Source organism: Channa argus, chromosome 1 (assembly GCF_033026475.1).
Source record: "Channa argus isolate prfri chromosome 1, Channa argus male v1.0, whole genome shotgun sequence".
Taxonomy (NCBI): Eukaryota; Metazoa; Chordata; class Actinopteri; order Anabantiformes; family Channidae; genus Channa; species Channa argus.
In genome coordinates, this window is record NC_090197.1 from 18316327 (window position 1) to 18336422 (window position 20096).

Sequence of the window (20096 nt, forward strand, 5' to 3'; positions counted from 1 at the left end):
ACTGCTTTATGGTAACCCCCATCACCACACATACATACAACACAACTAATACACACACTTGACCCATTATTGCTATTTAATGTCAGCACCTGCATTTATTTTCACACGTGAGTCTTCCCATCATGCCTGCAATGCTACTTTGGTTAAGTTTGTTTTCGTGGCCTTTGTTGTCTGCGGGAAGCACTTTATGATGAAGGTGTTTGTTAAAAGCACTGTACAGATAAACTTGACTTGTCTGACCTCAGAAATTGCTGCAATTACATCTCCATAAAACTGTCTTAATTAACTCTAGTGTTCTTGCTTATTCATGATGTGTTTTATTTCTCCTTCGTGGTGTGGTCCATCATTGCAGTAAAAACAGTTTTTAAGTCCCTTTTGAGATGAGGTTCCTACACACCTCCTTCCTTTCTCTAGCTTTATTTTTTTCACAATCCAGTCTTTGTACTATAAAATAGTTGTCTTGATATATGGAAAGCAAATTGCAGAAAGTGGTCAAAATGACAACAAATAAAATTTGTTGTCATGCTGATCTGGTATTTCAAGAAAGCAATGGTGAATTGGTGTAATTGTGTATTGAGAATCTTCATTCACTTAAAAGCTGTAAAAATACATTATAAAAGTAGTCAAAGTCAAGCATTAAAAATAAACAGTGGATGTACATAATTAATATTAATGTTAAATGGTGACTGTAGAATAAACGCAGTGCAGAAAGTTAAAAGTAGCCTACAGTCGCTATTTATGGTAGAAAATGTGGCGGATTATAAAGGTAACAGCAGTAGGAATCCACAATGAGCCAAAGTACTAGTGGTACAAGTCAATCAACACAGGAGTATGGCAAATAGCTACAGCTAATAGCCAAAACCAATCAAACTTAAATGCTCATATTTCCCTATAATCAATACAAGTTACATACTGTCTTAAAACATCAGCAATTGGGTTTTCAGACATGAAGGGAGCTGCAGACTGACAAATCCAGGACTATTACTAACCTTACCTCAAAAGAGCCGCCGCAGGCACCTGCAGACAGTGACATCGACCGGCTCCCCGGTCACATGATCAGTCAGCTGGTCTTCAGCACATCCGCCTGACCCGCTACTGTTTACAAATCAGTTGCGTCCGACACAGCAATGAGGAGTCCTCCGTGACATGAGCAGGTACCTAAACCACACTGAGAGCCCATAGGTGCTTACTAATTATTCTTAGACAGTAGTAACGCTTGTCAACGAGCATGTGCGTGTTTTCTGACTTGTTTTCATGGCTGAGCAGCAGCAGCAGCAGCAGCAGGCTGCTGTAGCCGTGTGTAAGAGGTGAAGACAGGCCCCAACATCGGTTATAACTTGCTAACGTCACATTAGCTTGCCTGTTACCTGTCATATCTAATCTTTTTCATTGAGCAGTGATAATCCTGGTGTGCCACCGCGAGTGACCAGGTGAGCCTTCATGTGGCGCGGTTAGCTGATACAAGCTAACGTTAGCTTAGCTGTTTGGCGTTTTGCCCTGTTTGCATCGATAATCGTCTGGCTGTCACCATCCGTGGCATCAAAGACCCACACTGAGAGCATTTCACGTCCAAGTGTTAACACGCTATGGCTCTGAAGACATTACACACACGTTCTGGCTGTAAATATAGACACTGTCCGATTGGGGTCTGCAGCCTGTTTTTCTTTCTTTATTTTTAATTTTCAGTTTTTTCATAGTCTCACCTTTTATGAATACAGTAGACCATATTTGCTTCTGTTATTGTTTGTGCATGGACACTGACATGTGCATTTTTTCTTTTGTTGATGGACTTTGTTGAATTTGAAATGTTGTCTTTGCAGACTAAGGTAATTAGACACTTAACAATCTAACAAAATCTTCCCAAACCTGTTTGATGGGATTGGCACCTGTTAGGGACTGGGAAAATGCCAGTTTAATGCTATTGTGAGCTGTGCCTACCCTATGCCTCCCCATGCTGCAGAGAACCAGTTCAGTGTAAAAATGTGCTCTGGTAGAGCACGACGTGTCTGCAGGGTGTACTGGTTTAGATAGAGGCCTCGTGGGTTAGCACAGAGGAGGAAGGGCTGTGCGTTCTGAGCCACCTTGGGTTCAAATAATCTTGTGCTTGCATTGACTGTTAGAGGAAATGGGTTGTAGGTCACTGGTGGGAAATTTGTGATACTTGCTGGACCTGTAATTGTCTTTCTTGCTGTCTCTCTTTAGTGCAGTCCCTGCTGTGGCCTGTTAAAACAAAGCATGATTGGAGGAAAAGCTCACCATTACTTGCATTCATCTTGTCATTCCATGTGGGTGTCCTGACTCTTGGTTTTTGAAGTAACTGCTTTGGTTCTTTTAAATAGACACATGCTTGTCAAATTTCACCTGTCTGTATTTGGTAATTGAGTGTGTCAGAACCCAGCAAGTTCACTGTATTTTTCCACGATTAAAGTCCTAAGCATGTTCTCAGCCGCTTGAAGAGCATGTGACTGTGAAGGCTCCCAGGCTCTTACTGTGTGCTGAAGTAGAAACATGTGAGTTTGTTTAGCTGGGGTGTTTCAATTTGACTAAACTGCAGTATGCTGCTGTGATCGTAGCTGCCAGTGACAGCTCCTCTCAATGCCGCTTTCTGAATCCTTTTTGAATATTCATCCTCTAAATAGGCAATACTGACTCTTTTTCTCGATCTATCAGACAGTAGATTGCTCTGGCAATGGCTGATCTGAAGTTGAGCTGTTATCAAATTCTACAAAGTCTGAATTTGTGTGAGAAATGATGGCTCTACATTTGTAATTTGGTGAGATGTCAGATCTTCAGGCAATGCAAATAAACTAACACATTTCAATGATGGTTGAGACTCATTTACCTTTTGTGTTATCGTCCAGTGACCTGGGAGCTCTGTGTGTGTGTCTGTGTGTTTAATATCAGTTCAACATAACCACGTGTAATAATTCAGGAATGTTTTGGGTTTCGATTGTGTTTTTTGTGGTTCATCTCACCCTGACTTTACAGACACGGCTCTAAAGTGTTGTTGCCTTTTTTAAACGAAAATATCAAAGGCTACAATTTAATTTGAAATAAGCTGAAAGCCACAAAAGCAATGGCATTTAACAGAAGTTTTAATAGCAGACCTTTGTAGTAGAATAAGCAATAATTTAGCTCTTTTCACTTCTTTTATTCTGTGGTGAACAAAGGCATGCAGGTATGCATGAGGAAACAGCAACACCTTTCATGTAGAGTAAGTAGGGTGATTCTAACACTTTTATTAGTGTCTTTATCGTAGTGAGGGAAAGAGAGAAGTGAGGTGTAGTATCGTTTAGTGCATATTAATAGGGGATTTTTTTTTTTTTTTAAGGAAGAAGCCTGGAGCAAGACTTTCTGATTGACTTCTGTGTTCTTTGGTGCTTTGCACAGTCCTAAACATATCTTTGAAAAAGATATGTGTTAGTTTTAATAAAGTTTTTTAGTAGAGTGGTTTACCATAAAATGAAAGGTTTAGCTTCATGTGTTGCTCTATGTACGTCCCAGGAAAGGATCTTTTACATCCACAACAGATGGACTCAGTGTTATTTGTATGTTGATTTATTTATGCATTTCATTATGTATTGATTTCATTATTTCATGAAAGATTCGTGTTTTGAATTATTGAGGTTTCTCCAGGTGCTGTAGAGTAAATTATGCACAAGCTGATTTGCCTTGATTATTGTGTAGTGAAGTTTGTATGTCATTTCACGTTCAGCTGTGATGAAGTAATGAAGGTAGCAGAAGGCTAAGAGAAGACTGGCTTCAGGCAAGACTGTGCTAACACGGAGAGGCCTTGAGTCCTTTACCTGCACCATCTTTTACTTTATCACAAAGGCTTTACATGCATCCTCAAAGCACAAGTTGCAGTGAGAGATCTTTGAGGCCTCTTTAGAAAGTTTACAATGCATTTTTTTAATTTATTTTTTTATTTTGGAAATAAGGTCAGATGTGTTTACAGGCTTGTTGGGAAATTTGTACCTCAAACCAGTTTTTGACAATTTGTGCAGGGCAAACTATATTTGGTGAACGTATGAATTAGTATTCTGTTCAAGGTGACTACAGTTTAAATTTGTGATACTCGGGAGAGTTTTACTCTTTTTTTTTTTGTTTTTTGTTTTTTGCTGATCTTTAAAAGTGAAACTACGAAAACAGGCTATTATTGGAGAAACAATTCCAAACATTCCTCAGTTTTTCCCTATAGTTGTGGATTAGTTCCGATAATTTAATGGAATAATGCCCTTTTTATGAGGGAGGGAGAAAACCCCACTGACTGAAGGCGAGCATTAGTCTTTGAGGAGAACAGATGTTTTCTAAGAAAACAGGCACATACATTATGCATATAAAATAATTTCTATTTTGATGGCGCATGTAGCTGATTTATTTGAGCGGTGTTCCATTCATATGGTTAATAGGTTTAAGAGATGCCTTTTGTTGTGTTATTTCCACAATTAATAAAGGGAAAGAGAACATGTTACTCTGTGGAAGCTTGCTGTTCTGTAGGCCTGCGTATCAGGCTAACCATATTCATAAACGTTGAATAATCCCAAGCCGGATAAAGAGTGGAGGCAGAATTGGTTAACCTAGATTGTGAAGTCTTGCAAAGAAAGTAAAACTTTTGTCAGAGCTGTGGCAGAGAGTCGGTGGCTCAGGGTTTAGCCTACCTTGTGAAGATCTTTAGTATTCAGCAAATGGTTTAAAGCTAATCACTATTTCTCACAGTGGTTGGGAGATATTCCATTTAAAATGACTGAGAACAAAGAAGAACAGCAAATTGTCACATATAAGAAGCAAGAACTAGTTAAACATTTTTTAAACTTATGTTAATTTTTAATTGATAGTTTTTCATTACCTGTCCATCAACTCATTACTAGTAACTACTACAGTACCCTTTGTCTTAGTAGATGAGTGCATAGGTTCCACACTGCCACTGCTGGCTCCAAAATGATTGTGCTGATTATTGCCAGCTCTGTGCAATGTGGCCTGTTACTGCTTTCTGTAGCCTTTTTCAGTGTTGTTACAAATGATTCTGTGTACTTACCAGAAATTACTTTTTAAGAAATGTGGCTCTTTTAAATGTTCCTGATGATAGTTATTTTTTACAGTGTAAATACAGGTGTTTATATACAGGAAAACAATCGATGTGTTTAAGATTTCTTAAATATTCCCTAATCATGTACTCTGCTGTCCTTGGGGTATGACATCATAGTATTTAAATAATGTATTAATTAATTCATTAATTAATTGCCTTCTTAATAACCTTAGCATGATTAGCATTACTGCCTATGTTTCATATATAATTGAGTATGGTCGAATATCAGGCTTCTTGTAAATTTAAGTAATTTGTCTCTGACTGTAATCAGCATCACTACTATATTTTATTAAGCAAATTTGTGTTGAAATTATCACATTGCAAGAAAAATCAAAAGTGTATCCAAAGTTCCAGGAAAGATGTTTTCATTATATTCAGTTTAACAGGACCAAATTATTTTTGAACTGTGTCATAGCTGTGTTCTTCATTTCCTCACATGCAGCTGAATTCTTTTAGTTTCATAATTGTTTCTTCTACTTACAGAATCATCCTTTTTTTCTCTCTGAGTATTGGCTGAGGAGAATCACAAGGCTGTGACAGTAAGTGCTGAGATTCAACAGTTCAAGGGAATCGATTGTTAGGCACACAAAGACTTTGTGATTGTAAGATCTAGTTTTTAACTGCACCTCTCTTTGAAGAGGTCAGGATTAGTTAAATACCAACACTACTTCAAGAAGACTTACACAGAGATGATTTGAAAGAGCAAATCAGAGCAAAGTCTGATCGAAGGTCAGTGACTTTATCAGTGGACATGAGTCAGTTAAATGGAAACCAATGCTTTATCACTAGGACAAAATAAAAGCATGACGTAACCAACAAAGTTTGGATTTTTGTTACTAGGTATTTTAATTAAAAAGCTTGAAATTAAATTCTGTTATTTTTTTGGGGAGGGATTTGTTGGTTATTTTTGTAATTTTTACTAGATGCTCTCTCATATTGTCCAGGTCTACCTGGGTTGTGACCATGCAGCACCCCAATTTTGAGACCTGCCACCCACTGCAGACGGACGAGCAGCAGGAGACTGGTTATGATCCACTACATTATTTCAACAAAAACCGCAGCAGTACGTCAGCCCCCATTGACAGTTCTTTGGGTAAAACCTTTTTCATACAGTCTGTGGCAGAAATAAGGTCTTCAGTCAGATTTTGTAAGACCCAGATCCATAACACAACATACCTATGCTTTGTTTTTTTATTGTGCTGTTCTTAATTGTGTGCTTTTGAGTACATTTTAAAGAGCCAGTGGCCCTAACAGAAGCTCCTGACACTAGTTGGGGCATAGAGTATAAGAGACAGTCACGACAAATTGAAGTACTAGATATGAAGAGATAATAATGTGAAGTGTGAGTCACAGACGTGGCTACCGACGCCCCCAGGCTGAGGGTGTTTTTGTATATTTATGTGAACGTCTAAGAGAGAGGAAATGTTGGGGGCTGGCATGTTGTGGAACTGATGAATATTTATGCTGAGTGTCCCTGTGGAATGAGCTACTCCTGTAACTAATGTTGATAGACAGCTTTCTGACTTGAATAAGCGTTCACCTGCAGGCCAAATTAAACCAATTACTGCCAATAAAGACCAAGATGAGTACTTTGTGCCATCACTTTGCCTGCTTCTGGTCCCTTCCCTGTCTCTTGCTTGACATGAAGGAGGTACTCCAAAAATAACTAGCCATTAGGAAGCAGTTAGAAGGCCAGGTCTTACTATGTTAGTTGTCAAAGGTTGTGGGGGTTTTTTGTTTTTTTGGAGGGGGGTTAGTGGTCCTCTATTCACAAACTACAAGAATTATTTCTGCTTTCACTCTGTATCACTAGTTGTTTTACATCTCCCCCTTGTGGTCTGCCTGTTTTAACAGGAGGATCGCTTGACAGCAGTAGTTATTCACAGTCGCAGGCGACCTTTCTCTCATACAGGTGAGCTTTTCCGGTATTTTCTTTTGAGTGTACCATAAACTCTTGGCCAAACTCACTGCTCAAGCTGCCTGGCTTACTGCTTGATGGCACAAGAGATGGAATACTATTACCAATTTGGGTTGAGCTGCTCATAAATCTCCTTGTCTTCTGCCTCCTCTCCCCTGCTCAGGAAAGAATGGGACGACTTGTTCCTCAACAGTAATTACCTGGCCAGGATCCGGCAGGCAGGCATCAATGGTCGACTGAGGAGCAGCCGCTTTCGGAGCGTATGCTGGAAGGTAACTGCCAAATGGTTTAAGAAGCTTGATTAAAGGGGCTTTGGCAATTTCCCTGCCTCAGAAAAGACAGCAGTTCTGGCAGCATGCATACTCTTCTTTGTGGAAACACAGCGGCCTAGAGCTGAGTTTTGAAATTGCCTGTTTTCTGCATATTTGTGACTTCTGAAGAAACAAAATCCCTGTATTGATGAAGTGACCTCTGTACCGTGTGTCTGTCAGCTGTACTTAGAGGTTCTTCCGGAAGACGAGGGACAGTGGATCAACAAGACCAAGGAGCTCCGGGCCCAGTATGAGAAGATCAAAGAGATGGTGAGAGCACCTTTCTGTGGCCATTTCTACCAGCTTGATGACTGAAAGGCCAAAACTCCTGTAGCTTTCTTTGTGTATATGCAGTACTCAAGTTATCACTGATCTCTGAAGTTATGTAGCTGATGGATGTACATTTTGTTTGTTTGTGTCTCAGCACATCACTAACCCTCGCAAACACGCTGGACAGCAGGACCTGGTGGTCAACAACCCACTGTCCCAGGATGAGGGGGTGAGTGTGTGTGTGTGTGTCACCTTAATACATGCCCTTTGGACTGTATGTTAAAATTCTCGACAATTTCAGTCTTTATGCAATTATAAAACCACAGAAATGTGGGGAAAAGTTGGAAATGTGGGACATTTCCTGGAAAAACCTCTGCAGTTTGTTACTGATATTCGTGAAAATTGAGACAGCGTGCAATTGTCATTTCATTTTAATCTTTTTAAATGTATAGCTACTGTAGACAAGTAAATTAAAATACAGCATATTAGGAATAAAATCAATCATCTTTACTTGGATTTAAAGGTGCAGTGTGCAAGATTTAGTTGGTTATATTGGCAGACATGAAATGAAGTATTGATAAGTTTTCATTACTGTGTGATCTCCAAAAAATGAGTATTGTGTTTTCATAAGCAGTGGGTTCACTTTCATGAAGGCCTTCACGTTTCTACAGTGTCCCAGAATAGCCTTTAGAGAAAGAATTCCATGTATTTACTTTCATGGAAATGTAGTTTGTTTGTTTTTTATATTCTGAATAGGTTAATTCAGTCTCTCTAGATATACCACTCTAAAGTAACTTGATAGATTGCTTCTCTGCGTGTTTAGGAGATGGCACCTGACTGACACTATAGGTTTTCTTACACTTTACACACAGCCCCTTATAATTAGGCCCTCCCTCAGAACTCCAAATCTCTCTCTCTTTTACGTACTAGTGGTTATTAGTTTTTCGAAGAGATTTACTAGAAAATAATTTTTAAAATTAGATCAGTTCTTTCATTCATGCAACACACAGTTCAGACACAGTTTAGACACCATTTTATTATGTCAAAATGCACAGTAAATTAAAATCCTAAAAATATGAAATGAGTTCTGATCTGACTGTACTGACAGTAGTTCCTTATGAAATATGGATACTATGATTGATTTTTGATTCATGCAAAAATGGCCAGTATCTGACTATTCTACAATAAAGACTATAACTTTTAAAATGGAGTAGGCCAGTTATTATTATTATTATTATTATTATTATTATTATGGAAGTTTTTTGGTTTGTACTCTACTTATCATAATTAATTCTCTATTGGTGGATGGTTTGATTCATTTACTTACTGAATTGTCACTGTTTGTATATATTATGGCAGGTCAGTCACCAGCCTACATCCTCCAGTTTTCTGACTCTTATTTTCTTTTCTCTCCTGTCCAGAGTCTGTGGAACAAGTTCTTCCAGGATAAAGAACTAAAGGGCATGATTAAACAGGACGTTTTGAGAACGTTAGTATCACTGTCATTCTCTTGATTTATTTGTAGTTTTCTGTCAGCATAAATAAAAACCCTGTTTTTTTTCCCTCAATTTGCATAAGGTTCCCAGAGATCTGTTACTTCCAGGATGAGGATGTAAGGGCCAAGCTGACAGACATTCTCTTCTGTTATGCCAGGGAAAATGAACAGTTACTGTATAAACAGGTACGACTGACCCTTTTGCCCCAACAACTCATCTGCTCAGCATAAAGGGAAAGTGTGTGTGAGTGTGGGGGTGGGGTGCATGCTGGATGGGGGTTGGGGTCGATCTTGGTCTCAGTGCCCAGCGAGCTCGGTAAAGAACAAAATGCCTTTGTAACCTCATCAGTTATCAGTGTCTGTAACAGTTGCCAGTGAACAAATAGACGACTAGTACAGCTTCTGTTTTTTGCAAACTAGAAGTGACATTTGGCCGTGCAGTAGCTAACAATATCTAAATTAAATCTGTCATCATGGATTAGAAACCTCGTGCATCACTATTAAAGAGAGACTGACCACAAATGGACCATGTTTTCTCCCTCCCCCCTGCCCTCTTTCATCATATGCTCCCTGTACCTCTGCCTCCATCTGTCTCAAACTGCAGGGGATGCACGAGTTACTGGCACCCATTGTGTTTGTGCTGCATTGTGACCATCAGGCCTTCCAGCATGCCAGCGAGACCGCAAACCCCAGGTCAGCTCAATATGAGAGTGAAAGTGAATTGTTCACACCTTAGTATCTATAAATGTCTTCAGACCTGCCTATTCCATAGTTTGCATGTAGTCTGAGCCAACATAGTTAGTATAATTTTTTTTATTGTGAAAGATCACAAGATTTTTTGTTTCCCCCACAGTGAGGAGATGAAGTGTCTGTTAAACCCAGCATACCTTGAGCATGATGCCTAGTGAGTACACTCTTATTAATCATTGAATATTTTTATCTTGGGTTTGAACTTTTCATCCAGCTTGAAAAGTTTAAAAACTTTTTAAATGTGCAGTTTTCATTCCATTTCCTTCACACAAATCCACATACACTCATTCTCCTCTGTCATCAGTGCCATGTTCTCGCAGCTGATGGAGACAGCAGAACCATGGTTCTCCAGCTTTGAGAGGGAAGTGAGGAAGGTCAGTTTGATGTCAAGAACTGCTTTTGACATTGCAGTTACAGGAACTTATCGTGTTTTGCAACAAGGTTTGACTAAATGCACTGTCACAAAGACATGGCCTTATACTTAAACATCACATATTAAGTTGTAATGCTTAAGATTCTGCCTCTAGTTGACTTTGAGTCCTGTGGATATAATGGCAACAATGTGCAATTGAATTCTACAGCAAATGCTATCAGCTTCAAGTGGCTTTTCCTCCGACTAATCAAATCAGACAGAAGATGACCAAAGTGCTGTTTACGATTTACTGATCATCACGGACTTTTACATTGCATTTTCTGTGACTTGCACAATAAAATCCACTCTGTGTTTCACCATTTGCATTATGTTAGTTTGAACTAGTTAGAGTAGGAAATGTTGGGTTGTGTTACCAGGAATGTTAAACAGCAAGGCTTTTATCATAAGATAAAATTGCACTGGATTGCCTTTATGCATTATTTTCTATACAGCACTTGTTCATATGTATTCATTGTAGATGTAGCATGGGATTGGCAGACTCAAACAGTAAATGCAAAGGATTGTGTATGTACAGCAATATATATAATAGGCAGTGTTGGAAGTGGATGAATGGCTGTTGCATGGAACCTAGCTTCATAAAAATCACAAGGATTATGATTTGACAAGATTTTTCAGTGTCTAAAGAGCAGAAACTTGTACCTTTTGGAACTAAATGAATCTTATTTTTTCAAACTTTTTTTTAAAGAGCAATGTATTTATCTCTATTGCTCTTTTTATTTACATGTGGTGAATTTTTATCAGTCTGACACAGATGCTGCTAATTGATATTTACATAATGATATGCTAATTACTTAACAACTACTACTTCAGGGGAAGGAAGAGATGCTGACCAGCATCCCATTTGCTCGGCCCCAGGACATGGGACCATCTGTTGCCATAGTGACCAAAGTCAATCGCATCCAGGACCAGCTGGTGAAGAAGCACGACGTGGAACTTCACATGCACCTCAACCGGCTAGAGATTGCCCCACAAATCTATGGCATGTCAGTATTTACACCCTGAGGTCTGTATGATCCTTTTCCTGGCCCTGTACAGATTAAACCACTACATTGTGTACCTTTTATGTCCTTTAGTCGGTGGGTACGTCTGCTGTTTGGCCGTGAATTTCCTCTCCAGGACTTGCTGGTGGTGTGGGATGCCCTCTTTGCCGACAGCATCACTCTGGACTTGGTGGACTACATCTTTGTGGCCATGCTGCTCTACATCCGGGATGCTCGTACGCTCCATTTATTACTGAATTAATCCAATAACACGATGTTTTGTCTTTGTAGCATGTAATTTCATAAGAAACACTTAACTGGAAGAATGTAATTTACTCCACTTCATTGAATCAGATGGAGTCATATTGCTTTAAATAGACCACAGATCTTTGTTGCCTTGCATGCAGGCAGGATCCGCTCAAACACTTCAGCATTCGTGTCAGCAAACATCCTCCCTGCTCACGTCTTTTTGTGAGCAACTGAATCCCTGCTGCTACAGAACAGATGCCAAGGAAGCAAATGCACACTAACACAGCAATTGTGGATGTGTGCAAATTGATGCACGTCTTTTTTTTTAAAATGTGAAATTAGTTATTTTAGGAAGTCTGTGTGCATCCTCAGATTCACGAGTTGAAAAGGGAACTTGTTGTTGAGTGGTTAGATTTCCCATAGTGGAAATAGTTTAATGTTTTATCATAAGAGCAATGTGTGTCCTTTGCATGACATGGCGTTGTGAAGGTGAAGTTGTTAATCACTGTCTACTCAGCATCACTAATACTGTATTTTATTTTTTTTGTCCATGTGTCTGTTTTAGTCATTGCTAGTAACTTCCAGACCTGCCTGGGCCTGCTCATGCACTACCCTCCAATAGGAGACATAAACTCTCTGCTGCAAAAGGCTCTGTTCCTTAGAGATCCCAAAGTAAGCAACCACACTAGCATAATTTTTAACAGTGTTCTACCTGTAGTGTTTTTCCCGAGTGGTATGATTTGTGTTTTATTTCGCTTAATTTCCCTCGAATCTCAGCATGGTGTTATAAGCACTTTCGTTATGGCTCACTTGTCACAAGTTAAAGTGGAGAAGAGAAACTAGCAGAAGAGCTACACAGTAAATGAAAGAAATCTATTTACCGAACAGAAAAAGATTTTTGTTTTCTGCAGAAGATTTGCAGAAGTGAAAACCCAAAAACACAAATAGTACAGTGTAGACCAAGTCTTGCAGCTTTATTGCCCTTTAAATGAATTGTTTAAAAAAAATAGGTAAGGCTGAGGCAAATGTTTCAGTTCCTTGTCTCACAGGTTTTACAGTATATTTGTGGTTTTATGGCAGTAAAAACACGAAGCACAGGTCCAAACAATCAAATGGTTATAGTTAATGAGATTAAGTTTCACAGATAAATACATTATATACTGTACATGCAATGAGATGGCCTCTATATACAGTATGGCGTGCATACATTAAGCAAGGTAAGACCTGACATTAACATGATATTAGATCAAGTTACTGCTATTTCACTCCTAATGCCTTATGAATATCAGATAGTGGAAAAAAAAAAAAAAAACACAGTACAACTTGCTCAGAAAGCAGTGGGAAAAGTAGTAAGGAAGTGCTGTCTATGTAACTAGGGGGTTGTTAGTCTGTTAAACTAGTCAAGGAAGCTTCCTATTCTACTTACAGGAGCCTACACTAGCTATTTAGTAAGTTGATTCATACATTTGACTTTTGTATGCTAATAAGCTTATCCAGAAACAATATTTGTGTTTTGTGTGTCGACTTTGCTCAAATACTAACCTTACCTCTGTGGAAAAAGGAGCATTGGCACAGGGTCAGAGAGGAAATTGCAGATTCCGAAAACATTGTAGTTCCTAAAAATGCTATTGCACAAGGTGGCCATTTTCTCTTGCAATCATGTAATTGTGTTTTCTAATGGAAATGTTTTTATGACCGCAAGACGGAGAGTAAAGCAAGCCTGTGTGCTGCTTATTCACAGAGCTCCACTTGATTAGTGTGTTAATGTGCTAAAAATTTAAATTTCTGAAAATTAAAATGTGTCCAGGTTGTACCTAAATGAGTAAAGTCCTCAGTATATTTTCCTGTCACACACTTTTTTCACTCTCATTCTCTGTTTTGCATTCACACGCACTCAGTTGGAGCCTTGGCTCTGTCTTACTTCTCATTAAGAGGGTTCACATTCTTCCCTTTGGCTTTACATGTTAGCCATCAATGAGTGTGTACTGTAGGTGAAATTTGACAGCGCCAGTTCTTTGACCTTAGCTAACATCTCACTGTCTCTGAAAAGAATCATCTTGTGTTCCGCCTCCAAATTCACTGACCTGTACACTCAAACACAACTACTCACCACACTCCTGTCCACTACCCTCTGCAACAAAATAACAGGAAAATGCCTCATCCAAGATGACAGCGTTTACCGCAGGTGAACGACCACATCACACCATGTCAGCATCATCGTTACACCTGGGGGCGGGGGTTGTGCTGAGTCAGAGATACCAATGCACATGTGTGTTCTTGTTTACGTACTCACACACTGATTTTAGGTCGACTTGTCTTTTATGTTGCTTGTTTATCAGCAACAGCAGGAAACTCTTTTTAGGACTTGTAAATGTTCTGACACAAAAATTGTGGTTCTCCTCCACTTGTAGAACAATCCACGACCTGTGAACTATCAGTTCCAGCAGAACCTGGATTACTACAAAACACGGGGGGCTGACCTGATGAACAAGTCACGGTAACACACACACAGAGGTGTTCCTCTGTATTTAACAAAATGAATTGAAAGTAAGTCTCATTGTTGAGTTTTGTCTTTTTTTAAATAGGCTTCCTTTCTTTTAATTGCTGTATGAAAATGGACTAACTGAGACTTGGGAGTGAGCTTTGAAATACAAAATAAAGACAGTTTTATTATCACTGCAGGGTAGCATACTTGTACTTGCAAGTAGAAATAGCTAAAAACAACAGTCATTCAGGAACATAACTTAAGAGAACAAGCAATTTAAAAACAAATAATTAATTTTAAATTAACCTTTTCATGGTATTTGTTTATATTTTTTCATAAAATCATTTAGTTTACATTCAAAAGTCTATATATATATATATGTGTGTGTGTGTATATATATATATATATATATATATATATATATATATATATATATAATGTGTATATATATATATATATATATATGTATATATATGTATATATATATATGTATATATATATGTGTATATATGTATATATATATATTTTTTTTTTTTAATTCAATCTGAATTCAATTTGTATTTTTTCTAGTACTTCGAGTACAAAAACAGCCCCCATCAACATTAATAAGGTCTCCAGCAGCCTGCTAAACTTCGGGAGGAAGCTCATCGCTCCAGCTATGTCTGGTGGATCAGGAGGTATCTCACCAATCAACAGCGAGGTACACTCCTCCTCTTCCTCCTTCTCATCAACTTCGCCCACCTCAGCTCCTGCGCCCACTCTGCCTCACCCACTGGCTGAGCCCCCATCAGGACCTGCTCCAGTGCAGACCCAGAACCATGCACAGAATCAGCACCACCGGCTCCTCAAATCTGAGAGCATGCCTGTTCATCTCAGCAAAGGTGAGTTGCAGGACACGCATGGCTTCAGATTTGTTTTAGGGCAGCGTTCTGCTCACCAACTTCTAATTTGCTTTATTTTTTTTGGCAGTTGTACAGCTGTTGAATTAACTGCATGTACACATTAACAGATTATCAGAATATCAAAAAATGAAATTTGGTTTGTGTGGTTGTGGCAGCATCAACTTTGACTCTCCTATCTGTTAGATGTAGTTTCAGGTGGAGTGTCTCAGGTCTCTCTCCCAACCCAGACTCATACTGACACACAAGGTAACTGCTGCCATGGCAACTACTTGTGTGACCACCCCCACCCCCACCCATGTCATTGTCATTTATCACCTACTGTTTGGTCATCTGTTCCTGCTGCTTAGTTAACTGTTAGTATGGTGTTAATTGAGTCCAATGCATGTAATGATGCTGTTTAACCAGCAGAGGGAGATCACAACTTTCTGCATTATGGAAATTAAACCTATAACATAAATCAGGTGTCTGCTTTTAGCATTGTTTTAAATATGAGCTTGTGTCACGAGCTTGTATGTGCTTCACTTCACGTTGGCTGCAAATGTTGCAGTTGTTGTCTGTCATGCATTTTGCACGCTTGCCTGCTTTCTTTGTATCTACAAATAATTCTTAGTATCTTAGTCTTAAAGTATTTTCCTTTTTTGCTGCTTCTTCATTTTCTGTGGAGTCTAGAATTATTTAATTAAAGTTTTTAATTATAATCAACTAATACACTAATGAATAAAAAATGTAATTGTAAATTGATTACTCACATTTGCATTTAAATAATGCATTAATGGACATTATTCCCAGATTAGCAGCAGGAACTTTGATTGGTCCCAATTTACACTATAACTCACACCAACCCATAACAGCTGGCCAATCGGAACTCCTGCGCCTGCCGCTCTGTGGGTAGGGCTTTAATTATTAGGTTGCTCAGTGCATACAAGCTTTACATTAGTTACATGCAAACTATAGATGTCTGTATAGGAAGCAGAGTATGACAAGCGCATTAGTATTATTATTTTATGGAATAACAAAAGGGGGAAAAAAACATTTGCAATTCCAATTTAAAATGCAGCCATTAATTCATCATTGAAAGACAGAATAAGGACGCAGAATTATTAATTGGCAAATTTATTCATCGTATCTTTTTACTTTGGGTTGATTTACTCGTAATATAAATGCAAATTAATTTAATTTATTCTCACTTTTTATATTTTACAATTTCTTGATTATAATTAGGAAATGTCTAATTACAAGGGCAAGCCTCGGGCTTTAAATCCTTGTCCTACCCACTTAAGCCTTTATTTAGATATTAACCAAATTGGACCATGAAAAAGCATTACTTTAAGATTGAAAGAAATTTATACTGTAATGCCTTTTTGAAGATCCACTCACTAATCTTTTCTAACCTTTCAACTGCATCTTATGGTCTTCATCCGCAGAGGTCTAAAACAGCTACTTAGTGGGACCATGTAGTCAGACCCACTAATACAAAGTTTAGAATTAATGTCCACGCTTTATTTTCACAGCATTTTCCTGTTGTAAAATGTGATAAAATTATTTTCTATTTTTGATTTAAAAATTTAGAAAATTCTGTCTTCCACCTCATGTCCCTCTCTCAGGACAAAGCTCCCAGACAGTCAGTTCATCTCCCAGCATAGAAAGTCTCTCAGGTGGGCGGGCTCAGTCCACCGCCTCCCCACCTCTTCCCCCCTCCAGAGGCAGTGATGTCAGCACTTCATCTCCACCCCTTTCTGCCACTAAGAAGGAATCTTTCTTCAACATCAGTCGCTCTCATAGCAAGACCATGGGCAAGAAAGAGACGGTGAGCTGTTGGACTTACTGTGCTTTCCAATGACCTTCTTTCTTTCCACTCTGCCAGACTGTTCACATCTTTGTGTATCAAACGTTCTCATCTTTTCTCACTGTTCTGTCAACTCTACTCTAGGTTTAATCTCCCGGTCTTCACCGGTTACAAAGCTGCTTCTTGTTCGGTTCTGCTTTCATTGTCTACCTATGACGTGTGTGTGTGTGTGTGTGTGTGTGTGTGTGTGCGTGTGTGTGCGTTTTCAACAGGAGGAGGACCTTGAAGCCCAGATATCGTTCCTGCAGGGTCAGATCAATGACCTGGAGGCCATGAGCAAGTACTGTGCCAAGATGATGAACACACACATCTGTGAGTTCCACACCAAATGATAAACCTATTCCGATAATTTTTGCTTTCCAAAAGTTAATTCAGATGTTTTCAAAAACACTTGGTATAATGCATGTTACTGTCTACATTAAGTTTTTGTGGCAACTTGTGTGACTGCTTATTATGCTTATTTTCAGGTAGGATCCAAGAAGTGATTCTCCAAGAACACCTGGAAAAAGAGGATGAGGTCCTTGTGTCATTGGCTGGACTCAAACAGGTGAACCCAAGCACGCAGACTGAATGAACATTATTGTTTTTGATATGCTTTTCTTACTATACTCTCCTGACATGGATCATTTTTAATTGTTGTTTTCTGTAAATTTTCATTATGGCTGCTATTTTGGTCAGATCAAAGACATCCTGAAAGGGGCACTGCGCTTTAACCAAAGCCAGCTGGAGGCTGAGGAGAACGAGGAGATCACCATCGCCGATGATCACTACACCTCTACTGCAGCTGCGGAACGTGCTCTTAGCGCCAGCAATCACCAACGTGACCACCAGCAAGGGGGCAACATCAGGCAGAGCCGGGACTCTGACCTGGATGGGAGCGTGAGCATGGACGAGAAAGAGGAGGAGGAGGAGCCGCCAGTGATTCCACCTGAACAACAGGTTAAGAGTGAAGAGTTTTCCAGGCCGCCAAAGTAAAAGCCTTTGACAGTCAGTGAGTGTACTGGTATAAAATTTAGCGTATTACAGGATTAGTTTTGAGTTTGATTCTTTATTACGTATCTTTGAATGTGGTTCCTTACATGCCAAATTACACCCTTTGACACTAAGTCTATCCCACTAGGAACAAATTAAATCTAGAATGATGGTGCATCATACAGCATTATGAAAATGTTGAGTCACATGTCCCCTTGTGTCCCAAGTAAATGGTAAATGGTCTGCACTTATATAGCGCTTTTCTACCTATTGGCACTCAAAGCGCTTTACACTGCTTCTTATTCACCCATTCACACTCACAGTCACACACACATTCATACACCGATGGGGGAGCTGCTATGCAGCTTGCCCACACTCACCGGGAGCAATTAAGTTGGGGTTCAGTGTCTTGCTCAAGGACACTTCGACATGTGACCGGAGGAGCCGGGGATTGAACCAACAACTGTGAGATTGGTGGACAACCGCTCTACCTTCCTGTGCCACAGTCTCCCACGTTTTGTTGTATTTTAATACAATGATTTTACAGCTAGAGAAGCAGAATACAATTATCACACAACCTTGGTTTCTGTTCACAACTTGTACCTGATGTTTGCAGGTGGCATCTTCCCTTGGCTCACAGGGTAAGAACTGGGACGACTACATCCTTGTGTCCCAGGACGGAGACTTGCAGGCCACAGGAGGAGGGGGAAAGGCTACAGCTGAGCGCACTCCCCCTATCAGGCGAGGCCGTATCTTGGTGCGGATGGAGCCTGAGGGCGCGGCAGGGACCTTCCGGGACCCCCTGATGGCTGGCACCACCTCGGGCTCCTCCAGTCCAGATGAGGGCTCCACTCACAGCAAGGACTCTGATTTTACCATCGTCAACCCCAATGATCTGTGAATGAGCCAAACACCCCCTCCTCCTCCTCCTCCTCCTCCTCCTCCTCCTCCTCCTCATTCTTTTCTTATACACGTGTCATGTCTCAGAGGATGAGATTAGAGTCCTTGGATCAGAGGGAGAAATTTGCGGTTTTGGTTACGCACCATCTGATTGGCTGGAAAAAATGCACGTGTGGACTGTGACAAGCAACTCTTTAACTGTCATCAAAGCCACTTTAGTCCTGTCTAAGCTGATGCTGTATGCTATCTCATCTACCTTATGCCTGTTTTCCAATTATGTTGGAAACCCTTTCACTCATTTAACTGTAGTTCCCTGTTCTGCAGAGAGAGGGCATCTTTGAACTGCATACCACTTATACCATCACCACGTAATTACTGAGTTGGGCCTCAAACTGCAATTTACTTTCAGGGGAGGACTCGCTCTCCTTGTGCTTGATGTACTGATTGGAGTTTAATACTCAGTTTATTCTCATATGGAGATGTGGCCATACCTCAAAATGTATTCTGTCTGCCTGTCTGTGTCCTTACAGAGGGAGCTCTCTTCTGATTCTCAAAAGGAAAGGATAATGTCCTGTCAGTTGTCAAGGGCAGCTTTCTCCCCCCTTCTAAACCAGTGCCTCTTGCCATTAATCGTCTCTCAACCAAACAGAACCTGACTGTGATATTATTCTTTTTATTAATTATTTTTAAGAAGATATTTTTAATCCTTAGATCTTTAGTTCAATAGATAAAAATGATTAAATTATGGAATGTCTGTCTTTTTTCCCCCCTTTGTTTTAAAATGTATGTCATTGTGGATATTTTAAAGTGATAAACTGACAAGTTTTCATTTCTAACATTACTACAGATTTGTTATCTTGTCCCATGGAAAAGTGTAATACAGCACACACACATTGAATGTCTCTCTAGCTGGCCATACAGCATAATTAACTCTAGACCAATAAAACCACATTGCTCTTGCTACAAGTTGAAGTGTTTGGGGATTTATGTGTTTGCTTTTAGAGTATGTAGATTTATTTTTATGACTTTATTTTAAATATCCAACCTGCACAGTGTGTACACAATTATATTGTATGCTCTGGCAGTTTATCTAGTACACAGGGTTAAAACTAATGCAAATTATTAGGGAATGATAGTTCGTTATTGTATGAACTCATTAAAGTGCTGATTTAAATGATCATTTGTAGAATGTAGGGTGCTGTTGAACTGTATACAGAAAGGTATTATTTAGCCAACCCTCATTCATGTTAATTGGCTTAACAAAATAGAAACATCATTGTAATAAAATACATTTTAAAGGCAGCACAAATTATTTTTTCCAAAATAGCCACAAAGTTAAATCTAAGCATCAGTTCATGAATGGAGGATTTATTGTAGCCTTAGACTGCACTTTCAGCTAGGTGTGTATTGTATTATTTTACTAATAATACAGCAAATTGTTAGATATAAGGTACAAATTTGGCTATTGCTAATAGAAAATGTGTTTCAGTCTGAGA

General features: G+C 39.3%; 1 protein-coding gene across 6 annotated transcripts; it reads left to right on the forward strand.

Moving 5' to 3' along the window:
* Positions 1 to 1047: 1047 nt before the first annotated feature.
* On the forward strand, positions 1048 to 19777 carry tbc1d5 (TBC1 domain family, member 5). Of its 6 annotated transcripts, none has more exons than XM_067504385.1 (23): positions 1048 to 1154; positions 5573 to 5628; positions 6034 to 6182; positions 6944 to 7001; positions 7171 to 7279; positions 7499 to 7588; positions 7743 to 7817; positions 9010 to 9077; positions 9167 to 9269; positions 9688 to 9776; positions 9937 to 9987; positions 10138 to 10207; positions 11077 to 11249; positions 11340 to 11482; positions 12061 to 12167; positions 13907 to 13992; positions 14551 to 14861; positions 15066 to 15128; positions 16487 to 16689; positions 16941 to 17040; positions 17196 to 17275; positions 17407 to 17667; positions 18317 to 19777. In XM_067504385.1, the coding sequence occupies exons 3-23, from the start codon at positions 6053 to 6055 to the stop codon at positions 18599 to 18601; spliced, it is 2655 nt and encodes an 884-aa protein (XP_067360486.1). In that variant the 5' UTR covers positions 1048 to 1154; positions 5573 to 5628; positions 6034 to 6052; the 3' UTR covers positions 18602 to 19777. The 6 variants fall into 6 exon arrangements, with proteins under 6 accessions (XP_067360486.1, XP_067360504.1, XP_067360531.1 ...); XM_067504403.1 differs by having other exon boundaries at positions 6034 to 6152; XM_067504430.1 differs by having other exon boundaries at positions 17407 to 17719; positions 18317 to 18457.
* Positions 19778 to 20096: the final 319 nt, after the last annotated feature.